This window comes from Pelodiscus sinensis, chromosome 1, assembly GCF_049634645.1.
Source record: "Pelodiscus sinensis isolate JC-2024 chromosome 1, ASM4963464v1, whole genome shotgun sequence".
NCBI lineage: Eukaryota > Metazoa > Chordata > Testudines > Trionychidae > Pelodiscus > Pelodiscus sinensis.
The window spans coordinates 316,951,059-316,978,382 of record NC_134711.1 but is presented as its reverse complement, the minus strand read 5'-3'; the positions used below and the strand labels follow the sequence as shown (position 1 = coordinate 316,978,382).

Genomic DNA, 27,324 nt, shown 5'->3' with positions numbered 1-27,324 from the left:
AATTTCCTTCTGCACAAATAGCTGGCTGAGACTGAACAGTCTCCCCCCCCCCTGCCATTTTCTCCTGTCCCTCTTTTTAATCTTGTCACTTTTAATCTTTATCTGTTTGTTCCCCTCCATGCTAAATCAATTAACAGAGATTCATAGAATCATAGAATACTAGAACTGGAAGGGACCTCAAGAGGTCATCCAGTCCAGTCCCCTGCCTTCATGGCAGGACCAAATACTGTCTAGACCATCCCTGATAAACATTTATCTAACCTACTCTTAAATATCTCCAGAGATGGAGATTCCACAACCTCCCTGGGCAATTTTATTCCAGTGTTTGACTACCCTAACAGTTAGGAACTTTTTCCTAATGTCCAACCTAAACCTCCTTTGCTGCAGTTTAAGTCCATTGCTTCTTGTTCTATCCCCAGAGGCCAAGATGAACAAGTTTTCTCCCTCCTCATGACACCCTTTTAGATACCTGAAAACTGCTATCATGTCCCCCCTCAATCTTCTCTTTTCTAAACTAAACCAACCCAATTCCTCCTCCTCAAAGTTATCCTGGGTCTGATCTCATGAGATCCTGAGTGCCCTGCAGTCCCACTGACTCCAAAACAATATCAGGATCTAAGAAGCATTGCCGTGCTGACTCAACACTGGCAGGGATCAACAAAAGAACAGGTGGGAAGACACAGTTAAGTGAGAGAAATGATTTTATTCTGTTTACTCTGAGATGATTTTGCAACTTTAATCTGAACATTATACTGACTTTAAGATGAAAGTAAGGTTTTGTTTTTGTTGGTGGAAAGCAACATATTCATCAGAGTAGGCATTACCTCCGCAAGAAAATTACTGTCTATATGAACTTGTTCAACAAATTTCAAGTCAGAAAATAATTTTTGAAAAATGTGAAAACATAATGTAATCTTTGCTGCCATCTTCTGGAAAATTATGTGTACATATGCACAAGTGTGCTAAACTCTGTCCTTTTCTATCCTTGCAGATACATTATGTTTAGTACTAGCTCAGCTGCAACAGTCATTGATAACCACTGGACAGTAGCGGTTCAGTTTCAAAGCACAGAAAACACTCTGGAACCAATCTTTTTATTGACCACTCAGTAGCATGATAATGTGCTTTCTTACCTTAGGATCACAACTACAAAGGAACAGTATACACACTAGTTTATAAAATTCAGCTAAGGATCAGATTCTTGCTCAATATCACAGTGTTTAGAGGAGTTTATTTTCAGCTTCTGCTTAAGACTTCACATATCATGTCTGGAGAACCATAATGCATTTGTAGTTCCCTGTATTAAAAATGCAAATGCTTATATACTAACATGAAGTTGTAGGGAACTTTGTTAGCAGGATGACAAGAGGAATGCAAGGTATTAGGAAAGTCAAGGGCTTTTGGAACAATATGTGTGAAGTCAATTTCCTAAAAAGTACCTTGTTAGTGAGGAGGATGCAAATTTTTCCCGCCTAAAGTCAAACTTTTGAAGATACACCATGTGAAGAGAGAGCCATTGTATACTAATCACTGGCTTCTGGAAACTCTAGATCAGGGGTGTCCAAACTTTTTTCAAAGAGGGCCAGATTTGATGAAGTGAACATGCGTGAGGGCCGACCATTTTGCCTGACATTCTTTGAACCATTAAAATTAAATGCAAATTAACTATTTTATGCAAATTTTATTGCAAATGGCATACTTTTCATTTTGTCACATGGATGACAAATCTAAACAGGTGTTAAATCACTCTGCCTTTCATATCTGAAGGCCAGATGAAAAAAAAAATCCAGGAAGCTGAAATATATGTCAGGAACATTGTAAAGTACATGACATATTATTGGTAATAAAGGTTGTCTGTCAACTTTTAAGTTCAAAAAATATGAACAGGAACATAACACCAAGTATACATGTTGTGTCCAAATATATTTATAACTGATTTAGACCAACTGACATTAACTGAGATTTTACAATGTATTCATCTCAATATATATGGATTCGTTGGGGGCCATAAAAGATAGATATTGCCAAATTACCCGGGGGGCCGTATTAAACCGGAACACGGGCCGCAATTGGCCCGCGGGCCGGACTTTGGACATGCCTGCTCTAGATAAATGACCTGAACATGTATAGTGTGGACTGAGTGCATGTTCTCACCTTAAAAGCTGTGATGAACCTGCAACCACAAGGAATGTGCTGTGGATGGAGATTTGAGGGGCTGCCCATGCTAGAATCCATATGAAAGGTAGCGAGATCTCTGATAAGCTTATGAGCATGCAGGTAAGTTCTTTTAGTGTTCTTAATGTTTTTTTTCTTCCGTCGTGCTTTTCCCCTTGAGAATACAGTAGGCTTGTGTAGGCAGACCTGTGTGGTACTGATCGTTGTGAGCAGGCCCACTGCTACCCCTTCTCTGAAGAGACAGCAAGCGGGTGGTGACCTTGAGCAACCCATCAGGGGTGGGAATAACACAGCGAGCGGGGTAGCCACATGCCGGGGGCCAGAAAGGCAAAGCCCGGGGAGCGGGAAGGGGTGTCCTCGGCTGGAGCATCGGGGAGACGCACAAGTGCAGTGAGTGGCCTGAATTGTGACGGGAGCCGACGGGCGAGCCGATCCCCGCAGAGACACGAGGGTCATGTCATGCCGGTTGACGTCAAGACGCCCCAGTAAGGCTGAGGGCAGAAGCAGGAGAAACAGGGAGTGAGGCGGCAGCGGCTCCTCCCCGTGACTGTGTGCGGGGCCCGCACCGCTGTGTGCGGAGTCAGCTCCGCGCGCCCGAACCCGGCCCCTTCTCCCGCGGCCTTAGGCACGGGACCAAGCCCCTCCCTCCGTCCCTCAGCAAGCGCGTGACCGTCACCTCACCGGACCAACGGTCACAAGCGGCAGCGCGAGCTCCCGAGCCCAGTCCGCAGAGCCGCCGGCTCGGCAGCCAGGCACAGGAGGCACCGCGCCGTGTGCGCACGCGCCGGCTCGCTCCGGGGGCTCGTTTCTATCCCGCCCGACAGGCGGCCCCTGGCCCGGAGCGAAGGCTGCTTCCTCGCTGCGCCGCCCCGGGTCCCAGCGCGGCGCTGCCACGGTGGCGGCGCCTCCTGCTGCTGTGTGGCGGGGTGGGGAAGGGGCGCTGTGTGGCACTGCGCGGAGGAGGGGTAGCGATTGGCTGTGGGGGGAGCAGCTTAGACACCCACCCCCGACGGGCTGAGGGGGGGGGGAAGCAACTTAGGTACACACACCCCGACTGGCTGTGGGGGGTTGGCAGGCGGGAGGCATCAGCTGAGACACCCCCCTGAGGGAAGCGGAGGCCCCCCCTGCCCAGGCAGCAGGGCTGGAGAGGGACGAGCCCAGGACCTGAGTGCAGTTGCCCCTGTGCTGGGAGACGTCCTGGTCTCCCTCGGCCTGGGCCTCACTATGGTTCTCGATGAGACCTGGATCTCGCTCCTGCTGATGGCTGCCGCTATGATGTTGGCAGGAGGGTGCCGGAAGCTGACCCGACGCCTTATGCACACCCGGCGCCCTCGCCCTCGCACCTTTCTCCTGGAGATGTTTGCCACTTTCCAAATCTGTGCCTGCACCAATGAGCTCCGGCTGCTGGCCAATGTACAGCCCAAGCCGCATGTTGCCCTCACCCTCACCTATGTTTTTACCGTCCTGCATGGCTTGACTCTGACAGGCAGTACATGCAATCCCTGTGGCACCCTGCAACAAATCTTGGATAGTGGGGTTTCAGTCAAGCAGGGCGGGCTGAAGATTGGAGCTCAGTTCACTGGTGCAGTGCTAGCTAGAATTTACGTCCATCGCATCTGGTCCATGGGGATCATCCAGGTGCACTCTGAGGCACTGGCTGAGGGCTGCAGTAATCCCATCCAAACCACGGAGACCCAGGCTTTTTGCATAGAGCTGCTCTTCTCTACTGCGTTCCAGCTGACCATACTGCAAATCGAGTCAGTTAAACCCAGGCTCAGAGTCCACCTGATTGCTCTTCTCATTACTATGCTGGTGTATGGAGGTTAGTTACCTTTTTTTCTCCATGATTGTTTCAAGTTCTAGATATTTTTTAATTAAGCGATGTTTTAAAATATGTGTGCATGCAAACTTGTTTCCATAGTGCTGTTGCTGTGCTATACAGCTGATAAAACACACTGGACAAAGACCTTAATCCAGTAAACTGAAAAAGATGGGGAGACTTCATTTGGACTCTGTATAGATGTAAAAGTCTACCTGCATGGATCCCATTGCAGCATTGGGCCTATTAATGAAAAGAAATAAAAATCTCTGTTCTAAATATTTTGTCTTAAAAAATGGGTAAAACTAAGTGTAAAGAGTTTCTCCAGATGGATCTTTTAAATATCTTACTGAAATACAAAGAAAAATCTTTTCATAATATAACTTTATATTGCATGACCTCTTTCATAAAACTTGTGTTACCAAATGCTGTAAAGCAGGTTTTGCTCCAGCATGACTTAATTAGGCATATTACACTGAAATCTCAGGTAAACCGTGACTAGAATCCTGTAAATCTGTGGATATCTGTTGACCATGTTAGTGGATTGATTAGCTGTGGATACAAATTTTGTAATCATGACCTGGAACAATGTCTCTCAAATGTATGCAGTAGTATTAATTGGCAATCAATTAATTCAAGTTACAGTGCAACCAGCAACTCTAGTCTAAAGAAGACCAGGAAGACTGGAAAAAAATCCATGACGATTTGCAGAAACAAGCTTAGCAATTTTCAATGACATTCTTAAGTGAAGTTTTGAAGACAAAGGCTAAAGATTTAGAAGAGGCATTATTGTATCCTGACAGCATAAAATAGAACACAAGATTTCTGGTTATTAACAGACCTCTGTAATTTAGCAAATATATATGTAAGCCAAAGTCTGTGTCATGTCACACCCCCCCACTGACTGGTCCTCATAGAGCAGTGGTTCTTAAACTGCGGTTTAAGGCTCACCACGCCCCCTTGCAGCGGGGAGCCTGCACTGGTGCTCCAGTCTCCCCGCCCCAACCTTCCCCTGCAAGGTGGGAGCACCAGTGCCAGCTTCCCACTGTGTGTGCATGTGAAGGAGACAGCACTGAGCCTCGCCACCGGATTTAGCTTGTGGGGGGAGCAAGTGGTTCTGTGCGCTGCAGCTCTCCCCTGCCTGCAGCTGGGGGAAAGGTGGCACAGGGAAGTGCTGCCTGGAAGCGTTCCCTGCTGCTCCTGTTATTCCGAATTACAGCCAATGGGAGCAGCGGGAGGTGGTGCCTGTGAGCGGTGTGGGCACAAAGCCATGTAGGCATACCCCCGACCCGCTCCTGCACCTTCCCTCCCTTCCAAACTCCCCCACCCTCAACCCGCTCCTATACCCTCACTGCTGGCCAGGCACCCCACTCCCAGCCCGCTCCTATACCCTACCTCTCACTGAGAACCCTCCTCCCTCACATTTCCTAAATTCCCATCCTGAGCCCCTCTTGCACACAGAACCCCTCATTTTTGGCCCAACCCCAGAGCCTACAGAGGCTCACAAAATCTATTAACCCTGGCACCCCAGAAGAGTTAATCTGGCCTGTGGAAAGCTCTGAAACTTATTCCTCCCTACCCCCCTCCCTTCCTTTGGGACTGGAGCATCAGGGCAGTGAGGTGAATCAGCTGGGGGTCCATCAGTGAGGGTTGGATTTTTTAGAGGGAGGGAAGGTGCAGGAGTGGGTTGTGTGGCCCCTACTGATTTTTCTGAGAGTCAGTGGCCTCTGACCCAAAAAAGGTTCCCCGCCCCTGCCATAAACCAAGACAACGTTGAAACCTTTGGTTTTGGACATAAACTAAAATATTAATTTATTTAAAATGAAGTTTGGTAAACTAACGTGATAAAGTGCTTAATCTGTTTCATTATTCGTGCGTGGTTGGCTGGTGGTCCATGGAAAGGTTTGCATTGAGCGGGGTGGGCCATGGACCAAGAAGTTTGAGAAGCACTATCATAGAGCAGTGGTTCTTAAAGTGTGGTCCAGACTTTGTGATAAAGTGTGGTACTCTCTCCTTACCCCCAACGCAGCTGGGAACCCCTGCTGGCACTCCAACCCCGCACCTCTCCTCCACCAGGTTGGAGCACTATCGCAGGCTTCCCACTGTGAGGGGAAGGAGAGCCTTGTGGGCCAGATCTGGGTTACGGGGAAAGGAAGTGACTCCCAGTGCTGCCACTCCTCCTTCCCCCAATTGGAGGAATGGTAGCGTTGGAAATGGCTTACCTGAAAGCTTTCCCTGCTGCTCCCATTGGTTGGAATCACAGCTAGTGGGAGTTGTAGTGCCTGGGAGCAGGGAGAGACACAGAGCAAAGTAAATGGCCCCCTCTCCCCTCCCACTGAGACCTCATGCCCTCACCCCACTCCTACACCCTCACTCCCAGACCAGCCCCCCCCTCAGCCTGCTCCTGCACCCAGCCTCCCAGCCAGACACCCTCCAGTCCCAGCCCACTCCTGCGCCCTACCTCCTGGCCAGATCCTACCTCCCAGGGAAGTAAGCGATTAGTTGAGTAGTCAACTACCTGATCAGCATAGGCTGGCTTAAAAAGCCAGCTCCCACAGCGGTGTGGGGGGAGCTACAGTAATCCCGGAGCCGGTGCAAGCTGGACTTGCTTAGTCCTAGCTCGTGCCAGCCCTGGGAGCTAACCCCGCTGCGGCTCTGTACTTTAATGTAGTAAAAGCCCAGAAGGCTCTTAGGGTATGTCTAGACTACATGGCTCCATTGACGGAGCCTTGTAGATGAGTTTACTAGACATAGGAAAATGAAGCGGTGATTTAAATAATCACCGCTTCATTTACATCAATATGGGTGCCGTGCTGTGTCGATCAGCTGTTTGGCAGCACAGCGGGGCAGTCTGGACACGCCGCGGTCGACAAGGAAGCCCTTGTTGACCGCTCCGTTATGACTCGTGAAATAAGGTTTACTGGAGCGGTCAACAAGGGCTTCCCTTGTCAACCGTGGCGTGTCTAGGCTGCCCCGCTGTGCTGCCAAACAGGTGATCGGCACAGCGAGGCAGCCATTTTGATGTAAATGAAGCGGCAATTATTTAAATCACTGCTTCATTTTCCTATGTCTAGTAAACTCATCTACATGGCTCCGTCGACGGAGCCATGCAGTCTAGACATACCCTTATTGTATTTAAAGTATAGAGCCACAGCAGTCCCAGAGGACTCATACTGCCCCCAGGAGCTAACTGGGGATTATGTTGCCAAGTCATATTATGAGTCTAGGCAATGCTCAAATAAACATTCATGGAAAATGATAGCCCACAGGATTGTCAATAGGTAAGGCCACATTTTTGTCAGGGAAGTCTAAGACTTTGTGATTTCCAGGCTTACAAAAATATTTTTTTACACTTGGGAATTTTGGCAGACGATAACGAACAGTTAAACAAGTTTCACTGAGAACTTTGTGAGCTCAGGTATGTGGGCAATAAAAGCGGGGCTAACATGTCTGTGCTAATTTTTTTTTCTGAAAAATTTCCCAACTGGTACAAATTCATCTTTGGTATCAATGGTGGTAATACTACTATCCATAGAAAAATGCAGATGGACTGTCTCTCTTTTTTCTTCATTGGCACTCCTAGCACAGTAATAGAATCATAGAACCATAGAGCTGGAAGAGACCTCAGAAGGTCATCAAGACCAGCCCCCTGCTCTAGGCAGGACCAATCCCAACTAAATCAACCCAGCCAGGGCTTTGTCAAGCCAAGACTTAAACACCTCTTGGGATGGAGACTCCATTATTTCCCTAGGTAATCCATTCCAGAGCTTCACTACCCTCCTAGTGAAATAGTCCAACTACAGCAAAATGATCTCAAAGGCTCCCCTCCTTTGCCCCAACTCCCTCAGCCTCTCCTCATAAGTCATATGCTCCAGCCCCCTAATCATTTTGGTTGCCCTCTGCTGGACCCTCTCCAATGCGTCCACATCCTTTTTGTAATGGGGGACCCAAAACTGGACACAATACTCCAGATCTGGCCTCACCAGAGCAGAGTAAAGGAGAATAATGACATCTCTGGATCTGCTGGCAATGCTCCTCTTAATGCAACTTAATATGCCATTAGCACTTCTTGGCTACAAGGACACACTGTTGACTCATATCTAGCTTCTCATCCACTGTAACCCCCAGGTCCTTTTCTGCAGAACTACTACTTAAGTGGTTGGTCCCCAGCTTGTAACAATGCTTGGGATTCTTCCGTCCCAAGTGCAGGACTCTGCACTTGTCCTTGTTGAACCTCATCAGATTTCTTGTTGCCCAATCCTCCAATTTGTCTAAGTCACTCTGGACCCTATTTCTGCCTTCAAGCATATCTACCTCTCCCCCTAGCTTAGTGTCATCCGCAAACTTGCTGAGGGTACAATCCATCCCCTCATCCAGGTCATTTATAAAGATATTGAACAAAACCGGTCCTAGAACCGAACCTTGGGGCACTCCACTAGAAACCTACCGCCATCCTGACATCGAGCCGTTGATCACTACTCGCTGGGCCCGGCCTTCTAGCCATCTTTCTATCCATCTTACTGTCCATTTATCCAATCCACATTCCCTTAACTTGCTGGCAAGAGTATTGTGGGAGACCGTATCAAAAGCCTTGCTAAAGTCAAGGTATATCACATCCACTGACTTTCCCACGTCCACAGAGCCAGTTACTTCATCATAGAAGCTAATCAGATTGGTCAGGCACGACTTTCCCTTTGTGAATCCATGCTGACTATTCCTAATCACTTCCCTCTCTTCCAAGTGCCTCAAAATGGATTCCTTAAGGATCCCTTCCATGATTTTTCCAGGAACCGAGGTAAGTCTGACCGGCCTATAGTTCCCTGGATCGTCCTTCTTCCCTTTTTTGAAGATGGGCACTACATTTGCCTTTTTCCAATCATCCGGGATTTCTCCCAATCTCCATGACTTTTCAAAGGTAATGGCCAAAGGCTCCTCAATGACATTTGCCAACTCCCTCAGTACCCCCGGATGCATTAAGTCCGGACCCATGGATTTGTGTACATTTTTTTCTAAATAGTTCCTAACCTGTTCTTTACCCACCAAGGGCTGTCCATCTTCATCCCATCTTGCGTCACTTAGCGCATTAGTTCGGGAGCCCACCTTGTCCGTGAATACAGAGACAAAGAAAGCATTGAGTACTTCAGCTTTTCCCACATCATCTGTCACTAGGTTACCTCCTTCATCCAGTAGGGGCCGCACACCCTCTCTGATCACCTTCTTCTTGTTAACATGCCTGTGGTAACCTTTCTTGTTATCCTTCACATCCTTAGCCAGTCACAATTCGATCTGTGCTTTCGCCTTCCTGATAACCCCCCAGCATTCTCGAGCTATACATTTAAACCCCTCCCTGGTCATTTGTCCAAGTTTCCACTTTTTGTAAGCTTCCTTTTTGTGCTTAAGTTCACCAAGGATTTCCTGTGTAAGCCAATCCGGTCTCCTACCACGTTTGCCTCTCTTGCTACACGTCGGGATGGTTTCTTTCTGTGCCTTCAATAAGGCTTCTTTAAAATACTGCTAGCTGTCTTGGACTCCTTTCCCCTTCATGTTAGCGTCCCAGGGGATTCTGCCCAACAAGTCTCTGAGGGAGTCAAAATCTCTTTTCTTCCTTTGGTCAGGATTCTGAAATCTGCCATCTCATGATCACTGCTTCCTAGGTTGTCACCCACCTCTACTTCCCCTATTAGTTCCTCCCTTTTTGTGAGCAGAAGGTCAAGCTGCGCATGGCCCCTGGTTGGAGCCTTTAGCACTTGTGCCAAGAAATTATCCCCAGCATTCTCCAAAAACTTCCTGGATTGCCTGTGTACTGCCGTATTGGTTTCCCAACAGATGTCAGGGTAATTAAAGTCCCCCATGAGAACCAGGGCCTGCGATCCGGAAGCTTCTCTCGGTTGTCCGAAGAAAGCCTCATCTACCTCATCCACCTGATTCGGTGGCCTGTAGCAGACACCAACCACAACATCACTGCTGTTGTTTGCTCCTTTAAACTTAACCCATAGACTCTCAACAGGTTTTTCTCCCTCTTTATACAGGAGTTCAGAGCAATCATAGTGCTCTCTTACATATAGTGCAAGTCCTTCTTTTCTCCCCTGCCTGTTCTTCCTGAACAGTCTATACCCTTCCATGACAGCGCTCCAGTCATGCGAGTCATCCCACCAAGTCTCTAATATCCCAATTAAATCATATTTCTTGGACTGGGCCAGGGTCTCCAGTTCTTCCTGTTTGTTTCCCAGGCTTCTTGCATTAGTGTACAAACTCCTCAGATAACCAGTTGATCGCCCTATCTTTTCCATTCGAATCAGGGGTCCTCCTTTCTTGCTCGTTCCTTTCTGCATTTCTTCCCGGTATCCGACTTTCCCACTCCCCTCAGGGTTTTGGTCACCGTCCCCCGATGAACCTAGTTTAAAGCCCTCCCCACTAGGTTTGCAAGCCTGCCTGCGAAGATGCTTCTTCCTCTCTTTGTTAGATGGATCCCATCTCTTCCTAACAATCCTTGTGCCCGCCAAAGAGTCTGATAGAGATGCGCTAATATTTGCAACAATTGGCATTTTTTTAAAATCAGAAAACAGTCTGGCTTAGATGCAGCCTTAGGTAATGGGAGCTCTAGCAACCATCTTTTATTTTATTTTATTTATAATTATATTACAATGCACTCATCTGCTATTTTGTTTTGAACTTGTGGTGTGCCATTTTGAGGAAAATGAGTGAGAATAACAGATTCTGTCTATGTTAAGACATCACAAAATGTACTTTGCTGTTTTTTGAATATCTGCAGTGGCTGAAGCAGAAAAGTGGTGAAAATATTACCATCTGATAGCTTACATGAAAGTAAGTTGTGTAGTCTCAGTGTCAGATGGTTCAGAGAAATGAGTGGACAGAGACTCTGTGTAGTTGTTTCTAATTAGTCTATTGTTGTTTACTACATGTATATAGCCATCTTATTATCTTAATAAGTGAAGCCACATTAGACATTACCAGATATAAATAGGTTAATGGAGGGATGATAGGAATTACTATAGAGAACTTTCTGGGTGTCTGGCTGGTGAGTCTTGCCCACATGCTCAGGGTTTAGCTGATCGTCATATTTGGGATCAGGAAGGAATTTTCCTCCAGGGTAGATTGGCAGAGGCCCTGGAGGTTTTTCACCTTCCTCTGTAGCATGGGGTACAGATCACAGCTGGAGGATTATCTGCATCTTGGGGTCTTCAAACTATTTGAAGGCTTCAGTATCTGAGATATAGGTGAGAGGATTATTCTAGGAGTGGATGGGTGAGATTCTGTGGCCTGCATTATGCAGAGGGTCAGACTAGATGATCATAATGGTCCCTTCTGACCTTAAAGTCTATGAGTCTATATAGCACCAGTTTTCAGAAATCCAACAAAACCAGCTTTTTTTCCCCAACCCGTCAGTCAAACTATTTCTTTCTCTCTGGCTCTCAGGCTACGTGGCAATGAATGTCTTATCCTTTTGTAAGCGTGCATGGTATGGTATTTATGGTATGTGGACCTCTACAGGCAGATGGTTCAGGGGATGCAGGAGAAAAGCTATGACAGGGACCAGCAGCAGTGCTGTGTAAAAGCAAAGGAGGATGACAAACATATCAGGAGGCCAGGGAGACCAACAGTCAATGTGGTGCAGAGTTACAGATCATCTGCTTTTGCTAAGAACTATACATCATCCTTGGTGGAGAGGAGACCTCATCCTCACCATACTTGTGCATATTTCCAAGGAACCTGAGTGTCAGACCCCTGCTATGAATAGCGAGGAGGAGGAGGTATACAAGGAAGAGGAGTAGCAGTATGGGAGTCACACAGCGGGGGAACCCTGCTGCACAGCAAGCCAGTATCTGGTTTGTTTTTTTACTCTACTGCAATCCAGTCAATCCCGCCAGTTGAGCATAGGTGAGCCCAATGCAGAGGAAAGAACCATAGGTAAGTATGCAATTTACTTTGAAATTATGGAGATGGCACCCCCAAAGTAGCAGGACACATCTTTTGATTTAATCATTTTTACTTGTGCAGAAGTAGTGATGTTGTGGAACAACCAAGAGAGGTATGGTTGCTACTTTGATTTTAAGTCCCCTCTAGAGTTATGCAGTGGGAAATGGAGAACACTTCTTTACGGAAGTTGACCTAATGTTCTTTGTCACCCCTCTGTGACTTGTTTTGGCTTGTCAGGCAGTACAAGGAGCCAAACATGAATGCACACAAGCAATGCGCTAACTGCAGGGACTGTATGCCAACATAACTTAGGTTGACATAATTTTGTAATGTAAACATGGCCTTAGCACAACCAGTTGGGAAGCATTATCATTCAAAACATTGTGCAGACAAAAAAGGATGGTTTAAGGTATTAAGCACCAAGCAATTCACCAAAATTACTAAAAACATAATTCAGAGCAGTGGTGGGTAATCTGCGGCTCACATGCAGCCTTTCAGGGTTCTGTGTGTGGTCCACAAGACATTTTGTTTACCATTGCCCACATGCATGGTTGCCAGATTCTGCTGGTTCCATATACATTGTTTTTTTTCTAGCAGTATTACTAAAGTGACACACATAAACCAAGGGCATTTGAAGTGATGTGTGTGCTGACTGCACACAACGTTGACTGTAAGAGTTATGCGCTCCCTGTGCATCCAATTAAAGAGCACTGCTAAGGTTCAGTCAGCACAACCTGCAAATTCTGGGTACGCGAGCATGTTTAGCAAAGCTACCCTAACTAGGACAAGCTTGCAGCTCACTGAGATGGAGGGCCATTCATGCAGCCCACTCGCTAGCCTAGGTTTCCTATCACTGGTCCAGAGTAACAAGAAACAACAGGACAGATCTTAAGAATTGTTTTAATAAATGCCAGTTCAGGAATGTTACCCCCATTATTTTAAGTGACAAGAGATCCTTGCTTTGCTTTGCTTTGCTTTGTTTTAGGAGACATGATGTAAGACAAGCAGAATAATCACTTGTATATCTATCTATGACTATTTTATTATTAAAAAAAGGAAAAGAAAATAATAAGGTGAAACAGAAGTAGTAGTAAACAATAGTTACTTTCAGTACAATCTTTTCTGTATGGCTTGCTTTCAACAGAGATTACACATGAAGAGTGGGTCTTCCTTTGGTGGGGACATATTAGGAAAAATTATTTCACTAGGAGGGTGGTGAAGCAGTGGAATGGGTTATCTAGGGAGATGATGGAATCCTTATCCCTAGACGTCTTTAAGTCCAGGCTTGACAAAGCCTGGTCTGGGATGATTTTAGATGGGATTGATCCTGCTTTTAGGAGGGAGTTGGACTCGATGACCTCCTGTCTCTTCCAACCCTATGATTCTATGATCGCTAGATTAGAAAACCAAACTGAATTATCCCAAAAATTAATAGTGAATATAGTATGTAGATGAGCAAAGGAATTTTGTTCTTAAGGTTTCTGTATCCTGTCTGATTTATCCTAAGGTGACGGGAGGGATTGCTTGATTACCTCTTCTGTTCATTCCTTCCGGAGCACTTGGCAATGGCCACTGTCACCAGACAGAATACTGAGCTAATTGGACCTTTGGTCTGACCCATTATGGCCGTTCTTATGTTCAAATTGATAACTTAAAATAAATCATTCAAGGAACAGTTTTCAGACAGGCAAATGAATGAATATTAAGTTTAAATTAAATCCTTCTCTTTGTTTTTGTTTCTGTTTGCCAAGGATAGCATATAGGGTGTGTCTAAACTACATGGCTCCATCAATGGAGCCATGTAGATTAGGCTAATCAGCGAAGGGAAATGAAGCCGCGATTTAAATAATCGCGGCTTCATTTAAATTTAAATGGCTGCTGCGCTGAGCCGACAAACAGCTGATCAGCTGTTTGTCGGCTCAGCGCACTAGTCTGGATGCTCCCGCGCCAACCTGAAAGCCTTTTATCGACCTCCCCGTTATGCCTCGTAGGATGAGGTTTACCGGGGAGGTCAATAAAGGCCTTGCTTTCGTGTTGGCAGGGGAACGTCCAGACTGCCCCAATCTGCCGACAAACAGCTGATCGGCAGAGCGGGGCAGCCATTTAAATTTAAATGAAGCCGCGATTATTTAAATCACAGCTTCATTTCCCTTTGCCGAACAAACAAATCTACATGACTCCGTCGATGGAGCCATGTAGTTTAGACGTACCCATACTTTCCAGGAGTACACAAATCTGATGTGTTGCCAGAAAAGCTGTTGGTATTTTAAATTCCTGAGAATGATTAATAAATTTTAACATTATTACATGAACAATTAAAATTAATCTCTTGGTAATAATTTTGCAAAGTCCATCTCACCAATAATCTTGAAATCTTACCATGGATCTACACTGCACCGTGATTTTGAGATAACTAGCATTATTTCGAAATAATGTGAGCCATTCCTTATTTCGAAATAACAGATGGCTTATTCCAAAATCTGTAAATCTCATTCTACGAGAAATAACACCTATTAGGAAATAACTCTTTTGAAATAAGGCATGCTCCACTGCTGCTGTTTCGCAATAGCCCTTTACCAGGGCCATTTTGAGTTATTCCTCCCCATTGCCTCCTGGGGCTCTAAATCAAGATAGCACATCTACATTAGGGAAGCCTGCCTCGGACTAATTTTGAAATAAGCTATTTTGGAATAACTATTCCAGGAGAGTTTATTTTGAAATAAGCATGCAGTGTAGATGTACCCTCAATGATGTCGTCATGTTGCAGAAACAGTGCTAGACTGATAGCTTCTTGATGCTGTGATGTGGGGATCAGGCAGAAGGGTACACAGAGTCATGTCATCTCTCCCCTTAATTTCTGCCAGGGTTTATATACCCTTCCCTGAATCCTGCTGCATATCACTAGAACCTTTAAATTGAGTGTGAATGTGGTCAATTATGTAAAATGCCATTTTTATTAAAATCAAGGCATTTTAAAACAGTATGGATTTCAGTGAGCATTCTGGTGAAACAGATGTATTTCAAAATGAGAAATGCTCATTTTGGAATTTTGAAACTTCATTTAGGAATTTATTTTCATTTTAATATTTGTATATTATTTCATAGCATGTCAGTGGTAGCAGAGCATAATATTTCTTCTTGAGCCCATCAGTGCTGCATTACCTTGGAGCTTCTCTTATTTAAATTTCACACTGTGATCCCAAGTTGGTTAATCAGGATGGGATATCAGAAGGAGGTAGAAGTAACAGTTACCTGGGACAAAAAGCAGGAATCACTGCAGTGTAACATTCATACAAAGTATCATCCAGGGAAAATTAGAAGCAAGTTTTGAAAGACTTAATACTGGGTAAAATTTGCAAAAATAACCCTTACACAGATAATCAAACAAGACTGTAAATCAGTATGAAAATTCTTCTTTGCAGATATCACTCTTCAGCAAAATGTCCACCACCAGAATACACAGCAAAAGTTAAAAACAAAAAACAAACCAAATAAACCCCAAAGGTCAAATTGTGCCCGATATAACTCTACTAATGCAAGTGGTATTACATTTAATGATTAATTTAGCTTCCATAATATACTTCATTTGTCTTTATGGGCCTAATCCTGAGAAATGATGAGCATCTTCACTTCATATTGACATCCTATTGACATTGAATGGAAATAAAGATGCATGGCATATCTCAAGATCATCCCTCTGTTTAGGCTATTTTAAAAAAAATTAAGTAATGCATAAAGCAAATTGGATGTAAACACATTCCCCCATCCCCGCTATTGCCTTGCAATTACTTACTATACGATAATGTACCTGGAAAGATACAGAACAAATTATTAAACAATCCATTTACAAACACCTGAAGGATAAAGTTAGAATAGTCAAGAATGGATTTGTCAAGAACAAAACATGCCAAACCAACTTAATTTCCTTCTTTGACAGGATTACTGACCTGTTGCATGGGGGGAAGCAGCAGATGTGACATATCTTAATTTTAATAAGACTTTTGAAACAGTTCTACCTGATATATTCAGAAGCAAACTAGGGGAATGTGGTTTAGAGCAGTGTTTCTCAACCTTTTTTTTTATAAAGTACCCCTTTAAAAAAATTATAAGTACCCCCAGTACCTACAGTTTTCAGATGCACAAAATGTTTTCTACCATTGCAACACATGTTTAAACAACTTAATCATAGCCGTGCAGGCGATGAAATTTGTGGGTGTAAAAAGTACAAAAATAATAAAGTGCTGTAAAACTTAACAGAAAAATTCAGTTTTCTCCAAATTTCAGTTGTGTTTAGGGTTGCCAGGTGTCCAGTTTTCTACCAGACAGTCCAGTATTTGCACCATCTGTCCGGTAGAAAAATTCAGAAAAGACCGGATATGTGCAATGTCCAGTATTTTCTGAATTTCTGGCTGGATGCCCGACGGAAGCCTGGCGGGGGCGGGGAGCGACTGGAGGCGGGGCCGTGATTGGCGCTGGGAGCCCTGTGGTCATGTGCAAAGCTGGGTGGGCAGGGTGGGGGCTTCTGCATGCAACCAGAGGCTCCCAGCGCTAGTTGCGGCCCCGTCTCCCAGCTGGGAGCCTCTGGTTGTGTGCAGAAGCTGGGCGGGGATAGTGGCTCCCAGCCCCGCCCTGCCCGGCTTCTGCTCACAAGTAAAGGGAATGCCTGCCAGGGGCGCGGCCTGAAGGACTCCAGCTGTGGCCAGTGGCTGCACCCCCCCCCCCCCCGCCAGGTCTGCTTCTTGCCCCCTTCCTCCGGGCCCCCCTCTCCTCCCGTCCAGTCCTGCGGACCCCGACCCTCCCCAGCTCTGCTTCCCGCCCTGCCCCGCCCACCTCCCGGCCAGCCCTGCCTCCCCCCCTCCCATGATCCAGTGTGTCCAGTTTTTTGGCGGGGTCTACCTGGCAACCCTAGTTGTGTTGATGTACCCCCCCAGACCTCTCTCAAGATGTGTCCAGTTCTGGGCACCACAATTTAGGAAAGATGTGGACAAACTGTAAAGAGTACAGACATGAGCAAAAAAAGTGATAAAAGGTTTAGAAAACTGATCTATGAGTAAAGGTTAAAAAACTGGGCACATTTATTCTTGAGAAAAGAAGACTGAGTGGTGACCAGGTAAGTGTTCTGATATATAAAAGGATTGTTAAAAACAGGAAGGCTATATCAATTGTTCTCCATGTCTGCTGAAAGTAGGACAAGAAGTAATGAGCTTAATTTGCATCAAGCAATATTTAAGTTAGATATTAGCAAAAGCTTTTCAACTATAAAGGTAGTTAAAGCATTGGAATAGGCTTCCAAGTGATGTTATGGAGTTCCCATCATTGGAAGTATTAATAAACAAATGAGATAAACACCTGTTCTGCTGGAGTGCAAGGGGCTAGACTTGATGACTTCTTAAGGTCCCTTCCAACCCTATGTTTCTATGATTCTCTGATTTTTATGAATGTTAAACATTCTATAAAAGTTATTGTTAACCTAACATGAAGATTGCAATCCCTATTATCATTTGGTGTGAGGTGTATCATGTGCAGTCGGGATTGTGTGTCAGATTTCATGCAAGCTTCAATTGATGGTTTATTACACTGAATTCCCAAGGTCCAGAGTTCAGATCTCTCAATCTATAGTCTGTTACCTTTGGAATTTGCTCCCTTTGGGCATTTGACCAAGGCTTTTAAGGCAGTCTACAGAGAAAGATGCAAAGTACACATATGTGCTTCAGGATTTAGTTTCGGAGTTGGGCAATAATAGGGTTGTTTTTGTTTTAAATTTGCCTTACTATGGGTTATATATGCAGTTATGTTTATTAATTTCTGTAAAGCAAAAACCTACTTGCTAAGCCAGAAGGTTTTATAAGAAATCATTAAGTAAATGGAACAAAAAATAGAATTAATATTTTACTCAGATGCTTCCATTGAACAGCATTTGGAGGTTACTTGTAACTGAAGTTCTTCATTATGCATGCTGCATAGTTAACACTCTTGGGATGTGCTGACTTGATGCAGCTAGAATGATGGAACCTTCTAGTAACAGTGCCTGTTAGCAGCATTTGGTCCTCTCCTTTCTCCTCCTGACAGAGCACACACTGGAGAATAAATGCTAAAGCAGAATACCAAGTAATGATACAATTAGGATTCCACAGAAGCAGGGAAGATAGGTGGGGAATGTGACTATGCGGAAAGTATATCAAAGAACTTCAGCTACAAATAACCAACCTACATTTTTTAAAGTTTCCTTTGCATATTGCCACCCTTGGGGAAATTTGGAAAGCAGTATCTAAAAAAGGAGACAGAGTCCTAAAACTGAACAGTGATTGAAATATTGACCTGCCAAAATGAGCATTGGACCTTGATTCCAAATCTAGTGCACAGTGAGTTGTGAAAGCATGGATTGTTCTCCATGTAACCATCTTTTAAATTTCAGTAGTAGAAATGTGCTTGAAAAATACTGTAGACATAGCCATTCCTTGACTCTGGTCTCCTACTTTTAAAGCCAGATCTTCTTGAGCTTTCAGATCCCACAGGCTTACCAGATAGCACTTCTTTTAATGGAAAGACCTGCAAATCTATTTTGTCTGTTCTTCCTGGTTTGGAGGTACTAGTGGGGGGGCGGGGGGTGGTATGGGGGGAGAGGAGCATAGGACTGGAAGTGCTGTAATCTGGAAGTGTACCAGTGAGTGATTTTCACCAAAACATTTTAAGCACCAGATGTGTGCTTCAGAAGGAAAGATTGCCAGAAACAATGCAGGTCTTTTTTTGAATGTGCTTTCTGACTTTGACCTCCATCATGATCAATAAGTTAACTATGTTGTTTTAATATTTAATTTTTAACTAAGTATAACTGTACTGACTACAATACTTCTAAAGTATTTTATTTAATTAATGTATTTATTTATAGACTCTTGCACTTATATGGAGACAGACAGATCTAAGTTGGTCTAATGCTGTGTCCATTGGAAGGAACTGAGATAACAACAGCACCAATGATTATCCTGTAGTCATGTTCCCCTAATTGGCAAGGGATCTGAGAATGGGAGGGGTGGGCAAGATACTTCTAATAGGCACAATTACAGAATGTTCCACTGTCCTAGCTGCCTCAGGTCAGTGCATCCCAAGAGACTATTCAGGAGGCACTCTAAGAACTGATATTATTGATCAAGAGCTTCAGAGGGGTAGCCGAGTTAGTCTGTAGCAGGAAAAACTTAAACAATAATCTAGTAGCACCTTAAAGACTAACAAAACACGTAGATGGTATCCTGAGCTTTTGTGGAAGTGGGTTGTGCCCACGAAAGCTCAGGATACCATTTACATGTTTTGTTAGTCTTTAAGGTGCTACTAGACAATTTGTTATTATAGATCAAGGACAGTCATAGAATCATAGAATACTAGGACTGGAAGGGACCTTGAGAGGTCATCGAGTCCAGTCCCCTGCCCTCATGGCAGGACCAAATACTGTCTAGACCATCCCAGTCAGAGAGAGAGAGAGGCCTATCTATAGAAACACCTTTTTAAAAACTTGTTTTAAAAAACAGTTCTCCCCAGTTCACCTGACCAGACAAACCAAATCAGAATTAAACTGTATTTAAAATCAGTTCTGCTAATGTTTTTTATTATCAGAGTAACAAAATATACATTTAATCTAGTATCATGGATTAATATTTGTGTCCTGTACTGAATATTTCCAATCAAAGAAATACAAACCAAGGAAGATGGTTTAGTTTAATTTTGTTTAAAACTTATTGCAGGAGGAAACCTCACAGGAGCAATATTTAATCCAGCATTGGCCTTTTCATTACATGCAAGTTGTTTTCGTAACAAATTCTGGGATTATTCACTAGTATATTGGATGGCACCTTCCTTAGGTAAGTGTCCTTTTTTTTCCAACTTCAAAAAACATGTTGTTACAATATGAGGTTCAGGGAAAAAATTGTGAAAATAAAGGATAGTAATCTAGATTTTCATTTTCAATTGAATAAATAAAAGCTACATTAATGCAGTATTAAGATTAGAATTTGATTCTAGTCAGGATATTCAAAGTTATATTAGAAGGACAATATGTGTAAGATAGTAGCTTTCATTGAACCAACTTCTCTTGGTGAAAGACACAAACATAAGTTTGAAAGCTTGTCTTTCACCAAAAGAAGATGGTTCAATGAAAGCTACTATCTTACACATATTGGCTACGTCTAGACTGGCATGATTTTCCGCAAATGCTTTTAACAGAAAAGTTTTCGTTAAAAGCATTTGAGGAAAAGAGCGTCTAGATTGGCACGGACGCTTTTCCGCAAAAGCACTTTTTGCGGAAAAGCATCCATGCCAATCTAGACGCACTTTTGCGCAAAAAAGCCCCGATCGCCATTTTCGCAATCGGGGCTTTTTTGCAGAAAACAAATCTGAGCTGTCTACACTGGCCCTTTTGCGCAAAAGCTTTGCGCAAAAGGGACTTTTGCCTGAATGGGAGCAGCATAGTATTTCTGCAAGAAGCACTGATTTCAGACAGTAAGAAGTCAGTGTTCTTGCGGAAATTCAAGCAGCTAGTGTAGACAGCTGGCAAGTTTTTCCGCAAAAGCAGCTGCTTTTGAGGAAAAACTTGCCAGTCTAGACACAGCCATTGTCTTTCTAATATCATACACTCGGCACTGCTATAGTTCTGCAGACATACATACATACATACATCCATCTGTAAAGCTTGCAATAGGGGCCATAATTTTTAATTGCCTGTGAGATTTAAGCCTCAGTCTTAGCACCATAGTAAGATAGCTGTTGGAATCAATATTTTGGTGTGGGGGGGGGGGGGGGAAATTATTTTATTTCTTATAAGAAAAAGTGAGGTGTTTTCTTTGACTATGTGATCATTAACTTAAATGTAAAGTACATATATGGCACAGGGTGCTTTGAAAAGAGCTGCAAAATTCCAAATGGTTTGCAAGACAGACAGACATGCATTTTAACTGGTCAGTTTTAAATTGACACATCTACTTTGGCTCTGCCAGAATGATATTACAGTTCGATATATTCATCTTTCATTTGGCTAGCCTTGGTGCTTCTGTTTTAAAAGTCTTGTGGTTTGAGATGTGCAACATCCTAAAGGACTGTTCAGGTTCCAACAAAATATCAGCCACATTTGTTGGATTCTGGCAAACCCTAAAAGGGAAGGTGAGCTGTGAAAGTGAAAAATATCCTGAAAGAATTTGAAAATGGACAGAAATTGATCAGCTGGTGTCTACCCAGTTAGATTCTGTACTACAGTACTTAATTACAACACACACAAAAATTAAGAAAACTGGATTTTTCTTAAGTGTTGGACTAACTGCTCAAAATAACAGAACATCCAGTGTGTTGTTAATATAAAAATGTACCTTTTCCTCCTTCCTCATCATTAAACTCCAGATGTGGCAGTTTGCACTCTATGAAATCTAAACATGCCCTACTTTAGTGATGTCACAGCTGCCATAGAACCCTATTGGAGGACAGAACTGGCCAGTAGTGGTGAGATGTAATTTTTAAGTACAAAATTAGGATATTAAAAAAGCAACCTAGCAAAACTACACAAGATAGTACCTTCTTTTTTAAAAGGCCTGTTAACTTCTACATGTCAATCCTTGCCTCCCTATGGATTCAATGTGACATCACCAACAGCTTCAAAAAGAAGTTAGCAAGTCGAAGTACAGAACATTGGAAAAGGAGGCCCGGTGACAGAATAAACTAACTTAGTGTGCTGACTGCTCTGAAATCTGGTTAATTGAATCAGTTGGTCCATTAGTTGAGATTTTTTGGATTACTGTTGTATTTTCAAGTGAGTTAAACTTATGGACTCTGGCTTTTAAAAGCAGATTTTTCCATACAATCTGAATCTGCTTTGAATAATATATTCTTAGGGTAAGAAATCTGTCCAGGAAAAATTAATTAGTGATGTCATCTTCTACAGGTTCTTCAAGATTTCTCTTTGTAGGAAACTGTGTTTGATGTGATTGTTTCCAAGGTGTTTAATTTGCATGTCACTTTTTACAAGAAATTTCTTTTGTCAGTTTCTACTGTTCTTCAGACTCCCAAACACATTTTAAATTATTTTACTTTACATAGCACTGGGATTGTGTATTCCTCAAATGTATGTACTTAATTGCCTTTTTGTATTTTGTCCCATCAGGTACAGTACTTGTGGCCATTGTGCGGGGTGAAATTCTTCCTCTGATACTGTGAGATTTTAAAATGGTAAACTCTAGAATTACATCTGTTAAAAAGACTCTTAAAAACAACTGAAGTGCAGCAACACAGTACATAGAGAGAAGACACCTGGATACCAGGCATTCAGAACACTGATTTTCTTACAGATTTTCCAGATAATTATATGTTTTGAAATACAGTCTTAGAACTACACAGTAGAATTTAATTACAACAAATTGTATGGAGAGAACCATGAAAGTGAAACCTATATAAAATCTCAACTTTTGTGTATCTCCACAATTATCTGAAGAGGTTGGGTATCTGCCTCTACTGTTTAATTACATCCTATCCATATATAATACCCACAAGAGAAGGGGTGAGTTCTGAAAACTTCATTCTTCGAATGACCCACTGCATATTCCTACTTGTAGCATACTTAGCATCTGCAAGGAGGCACCATGGGGCATGTGTCCCCAATGGATAATATTCACTAGAAAGATTACAGAGTTTAACACAAGATACACCATTTCTCGTAAGTGTGAACATGCAGAGGTAACACTCTAAAAAAAGACAAGGTACTGAGGAGTAGTAATACATCTTTTCCTTTTGTGAGGAATCTACCTCTAGGGCCCCATCCTGTTTGGTAGTAAAAGTTGCAGAATCAGGCCCATACTTCAGTTATTTTTGTTTTCTCTTCTTCTGAGTACTGATTAATTGACAGCAGTTCATTTTCTATTGTTAACTTTGCCTAAGATTAGTAAGTATTATCAGCAAGAGAAATCTGATAGGAGACTTAATCAGTACTAGAGACAGGCAAATACTCTGATGACTTTTCAGAAAGCTTGAATCACTTGTGATTCTATTTTCTCTTTAAAGGCTCTCAGTGCACATATTTAGTATTTTTCTTTTACATGGAGCAGTGCTCTGCTGTACAAAAAAATAACGAGCAGAGTTTCTGCTGCCTCAGAAAATGTACCCCTGCTGCACACCAAGCTAATTGACCAGAAAAGACCTTTGTTGTGGTGAACACAACCTACAGGTTGTCAGCGTTCCACAGTAGTTTGCATTGTCATATGATGTTTTTCTCTATATATGCTTTTATAATACCATTAACTTTGAACACTTTGCCCCTCTCATCTGTGCAAAATCACCATTTTGTTTAAAACTTTATTTAGAGGGTTTGGTTGTGTTCCTCCATTTATGGTTAGTGGATTTGAAAGGGGATAAAGATAACAAATTTTATACATAACAGACACTGAAGCACAGGACTCTCACAAAGCAGTCAGGAGATTTTGCACTGTTAGATTCCGAATTTAAACTAACTCCAACACACCCAGTCTTTAAAATGCTGTAGAGTGAATATTTTTATGGATACCTCTAGGTATTTTGCCTGTTGCCAATCTGGTTAATTTTCAGAGAAAGTAGTATTGCTACAGATAAGCACATTTTGATTTTTGTTTTGAATAGCTGTCCATATGTAAGATATTACATATGATCTTCTAGTGTTTCAGCTGTTAGCCTTATCTCAGCTAAGTTTCCTCTTGACTTAAGATGAGGCATGGTCTTACTTCAGAGCCAACTCCAATAATGCTGGCTTAGTAAGCTATAGAGCTGAAAAACAAATAGCATCTATTCAACAGTCTACATTAGTCCAGGTCTGCAAACCCTTGTTTCAGGCAACCAAATGCATTTAGGAACAGCCAGAAAGACATCTGAAATTTCTGACACATTGTTAAGGATTTCCAGAATCTAAGATGACTGGCAAAAGAGCTGACTTACTTTTTTAGTCTATTTGCTACGGTTAATACAGTAGAGTCTGGATTATCCGACCTTCGGTAATCCGACATTCCGCTTTATCCTACCCTGCAGCTCCTGGGGACAGAGCGGCGCCGGCAGGAGCGGCATCAGCAGCTCTAGGGCGCTGGCCGGGAGAATGGCCCTGTTTGCTGCCCCATCGCTCTCCTGGAGCCACTGATGCCTCTCCTGCTGGCGCCGCTTCGGCCTTGGGAGCTGCAGGTATCAGTGTCTCCAGGAGAGTGACAGGGCAGCGAACGGGGGCCATTCTCCCAGCCTGCGCCCTGGAGCTGCTGATGCCACTCCTGCTGGCGCCACTTCGTCCCCGGGAGCTGCAGGCATCAACAGCTCCAGGGCACAGGCTGGGAGAGCTGCCCCGTCACTCTCCTGAAGCTGCTGATGCCGCTCCTGCCAGCGCCGCTTTGTCCCCTCCCTGCAGCACCTGGGGACGAAGCGGCGCTGGCAGGAGCGGCTCCAGGAGAGCCACGGGGAAGCGAGCGGGGCTGGGCGCCCGGGAGCTGTAGGGGCCAGGGCCAGGCAGAGATGGGGACCAAGCAGCGCTGGCTACAGTAGAGTCTCTATCATCCAGCATTTTCAGTAATCCAACCACCAGTCGGTCCTGTTTAGGTTGGATAATCGGACTCTACTGTATTATAGCTCTATTTACAGCTTTGTTGTTGCCCAATTACTTTTCTTATAAATTTAAAATCTGTCCTGTGGAAAAGTGAAACTCCTACTCAGTACACTCTTATTCAAACAAACAAAAAACTAGTAACACCAAGGTGATGTGTCAAATTGCCCAAAAGGCAAAAATATTTCATTAATATTTCTGAAAAATAAAACTATGGATGAATAAATTCTGCCTTTTAAACACTGAAATAGACATTTCTGGCCATGATTATGCTGCAGACCTCATTCTGCTGCAAAAACAGACCTGATTAAGATTTTGCACTGTAAAAATACTTGGTACTGAATGAACTAAGCCTTAATGAACAGATACTTTTCTTAATCTTTTAGTTCTGCAAGTGTTCTGGAGAGAAATTCTCTATTGTTAATACTTTCTTCAGATAACTTGTTTAAAATATAGTGTTTTGTTCTCAGTCTTGTATTTTTTTCCTTGCATTGTAAACACATGGATTCACAGAGATGAAATGTCTCAGAGGGGTAACCATGTTAGTATGAAACTTTAAAAACAAGTCGTCCTGTGGCACTTCAGAGACTAACATATATAGTATCATGAGCTTTTGTGGGTAAGACCCACCTCATCAGCTGCATTGAAATAACAGAATCCAAGGTATCTATAACAGCAAAAGAAGTCTCTGTCAATTGTACGATGTGCGTTAATGGAACTAATTAAGTGGGCTGGATGTGTTTCATTCATACCTTTTGATTAGGGATGTAATAATGTACTCGACTAAATCAGTGCTTCCCAACATTTTTTATATCGCAGACTGGAAAACACATTCACAAATTTTTGGTGGACCGGTAACATTTTTACTTGCATGTTTGTATATTAATTATGCACATAGCAAAAATGCACATAAAATGTTACCCGTCTGCCAAAAGCCCCAGTCCCCAGAGCCACTGCGAACAGACAGCTTCAGCTCCGGCAGCCAGCAGTTCAGGGCCTAGCACTGGTTCACAACTCGGCCATTGGGAAATGCTTGACTAAACAACCAATAAGTAGGTGCTTATTGATTGACATTATCAACTACACAGAAACACACAACTGCTCTGTAAGTAAGTCCCTTAGCAGGCTGGCCGACAGGCTGGCTCAGTCCAGGCTTGCACCAGTTACGTCCTTCAACCCCTATGCCAGCTCTTAGTGCCTGGAATGCAGAGCCATAGTGCAGGTAGTTGCCAGGACCTGGCACAACCAGGATTGAGTGGTATCAGTGCTAACCCTTATCAATTAATTGGGTAATCAACAGGTTTTTTTTGTCGAGTATTCAAGAAGCATGTAATTCATTAATCAACATCCCTACTTTTGATACAAAAATTCAGATGTCAGAGGCAGGGGAAATTGGCTTTGTAAAGTACTAATCAGTTAATGTCTTTATTCAGGCCCAGGGTAACTGTAAAATTTAGGGGTGTTAGTTTGTTGTGTAATTGAATAGTCGTGTAACTGCATGAAATTTTAGCAGTTACACCCCTATTTGATAGGCCCCAGGGGCAGGCCAGCAGCCAGTGCAGTTGGCCTCACTACAGGGGAGCCCCTGTCACTCAGCACTGCTGCTTCTCTACTGAAGGCAGCAGTGCGAGGTAGCAGGCGGGAGCTGGTCTGCGAGGTGAGCCAATTTAAAAAACAGCTCACCTCGCGGACTGGCTTCCTCCCTTCTGATACAGAGGCAGCAGCGCAGGGTGGCAGCAGCCCATCTGTGGGGGTGTCTGCAGGGCCGGCCCTAACCAATTGGTGGCCCCAGGCTGCAAGGGGGAGAAGGCGGGGGAGAGGAGGGCTAGCTCCCCATGCATATCAGCGGGGATGGGCAAAGGGGCCTCCACAGGACAGATCTGTCCCGCCAAGCCACTAGATCTGGCTCTCAGCCACCCTGCCACTCCCCTGCCCAATTGAGATCTGGGGATAGGGGAGTGCACAAAATACTTTCTCTACCCCTCTTCCCCCAAACAAGGGCACATGGTGGCTACAGAGAAACACCAGCTGTTTTAAAAGTCAGCATTTCTCTCTGACACCCACCTGTGAAGACGGGGGCGAGAGACCTCATGCGCTCCTCCGCCCCCAGGCCTGTGGCATCAGAGGGAAATGCCAGCTGTTTTAAGACTGCCAGCGGCTCTCTCTAGCTGTCGTACCTCTGGCAGAGCGGGGGCAGGGAGTGACTTTGCTTGCTCCCCTCACCCCTAAGCCTTTAAAACAGCTGCAGATTCTATGTGAGGGGAGAATGTCACACGCTCCCCCACCCCTAAGCCAATCAAATTCCAGGGGAGGGGGAGGGGGCAGAGAGGAAGGAGATGAGCATGAGAAGTCTCCTGGCCCTGCCCCTTCTAGGGTGACCCAGGGCCACTTCAGAAATTTATGAAGTGTCCCCCTTTTAAAACTTGCCCCATGCCCTACGGGTTTGTGTGTGTTATTTCTGATGTCTGATTTGTGTCCATTAATCCTTTGTCACAGACTGTCTAGTTTGGCCAAAATACATGGCAGAGGGTCATTGCTGGCACATATCACATTAGATGATGTGCAGTGATATGAGCCTCTGATGTTGTGGCTTATGTGGTTAGGTCCTGTGATGGTATTGCTCATAGAGATACGTGGACAGAGTTGGCAACAGGATTTGTTTGCCAGGGGTAGGTTCCCGGGTGAACGTATCTGAGGTATGGTGTGGCTACTTGAAAGGACTTATATCAGGTTAAAGGGCGGTCTATAGACAAGGACTGGCCTGTTTCCCAAAGTCTGAGAGAGCGAGGGATTGTTTTCCAGGATAGGTTGT

The 27,324-nt window shown here is 43.9% G+C and overlaps 1 protein-coding gene across 1 annotated transcript; it reads left to right on the top strand.

Annotated features, from left to right (window-relative positions):
• Positions 1 to 3,019: 3,019 nt before the first annotated feature.
• AQP11 (aquaporin 11) lies at positions 3,020 to 24,981 on the top strand. The gene is made up of 3 exons (XM_006131933.4): positions 3,020 to 3,997; positions 19,669 to 19,785; positions 22,071 to 24,981. The coding sequence occupies exons 1-3, from the start codon at positions 3,400 to 3,402 to the stop codon at positions 22,121 to 22,123; spliced, it is 768 nt and encodes a 255-aa protein (XP_006131995.3). The 5' UTR covers positions 3,020 to 3,399; the 3' UTR covers positions 22,124 to 24,981.
• Positions 24,982 to 27,324: the final 2,343 nt, after the last annotated feature.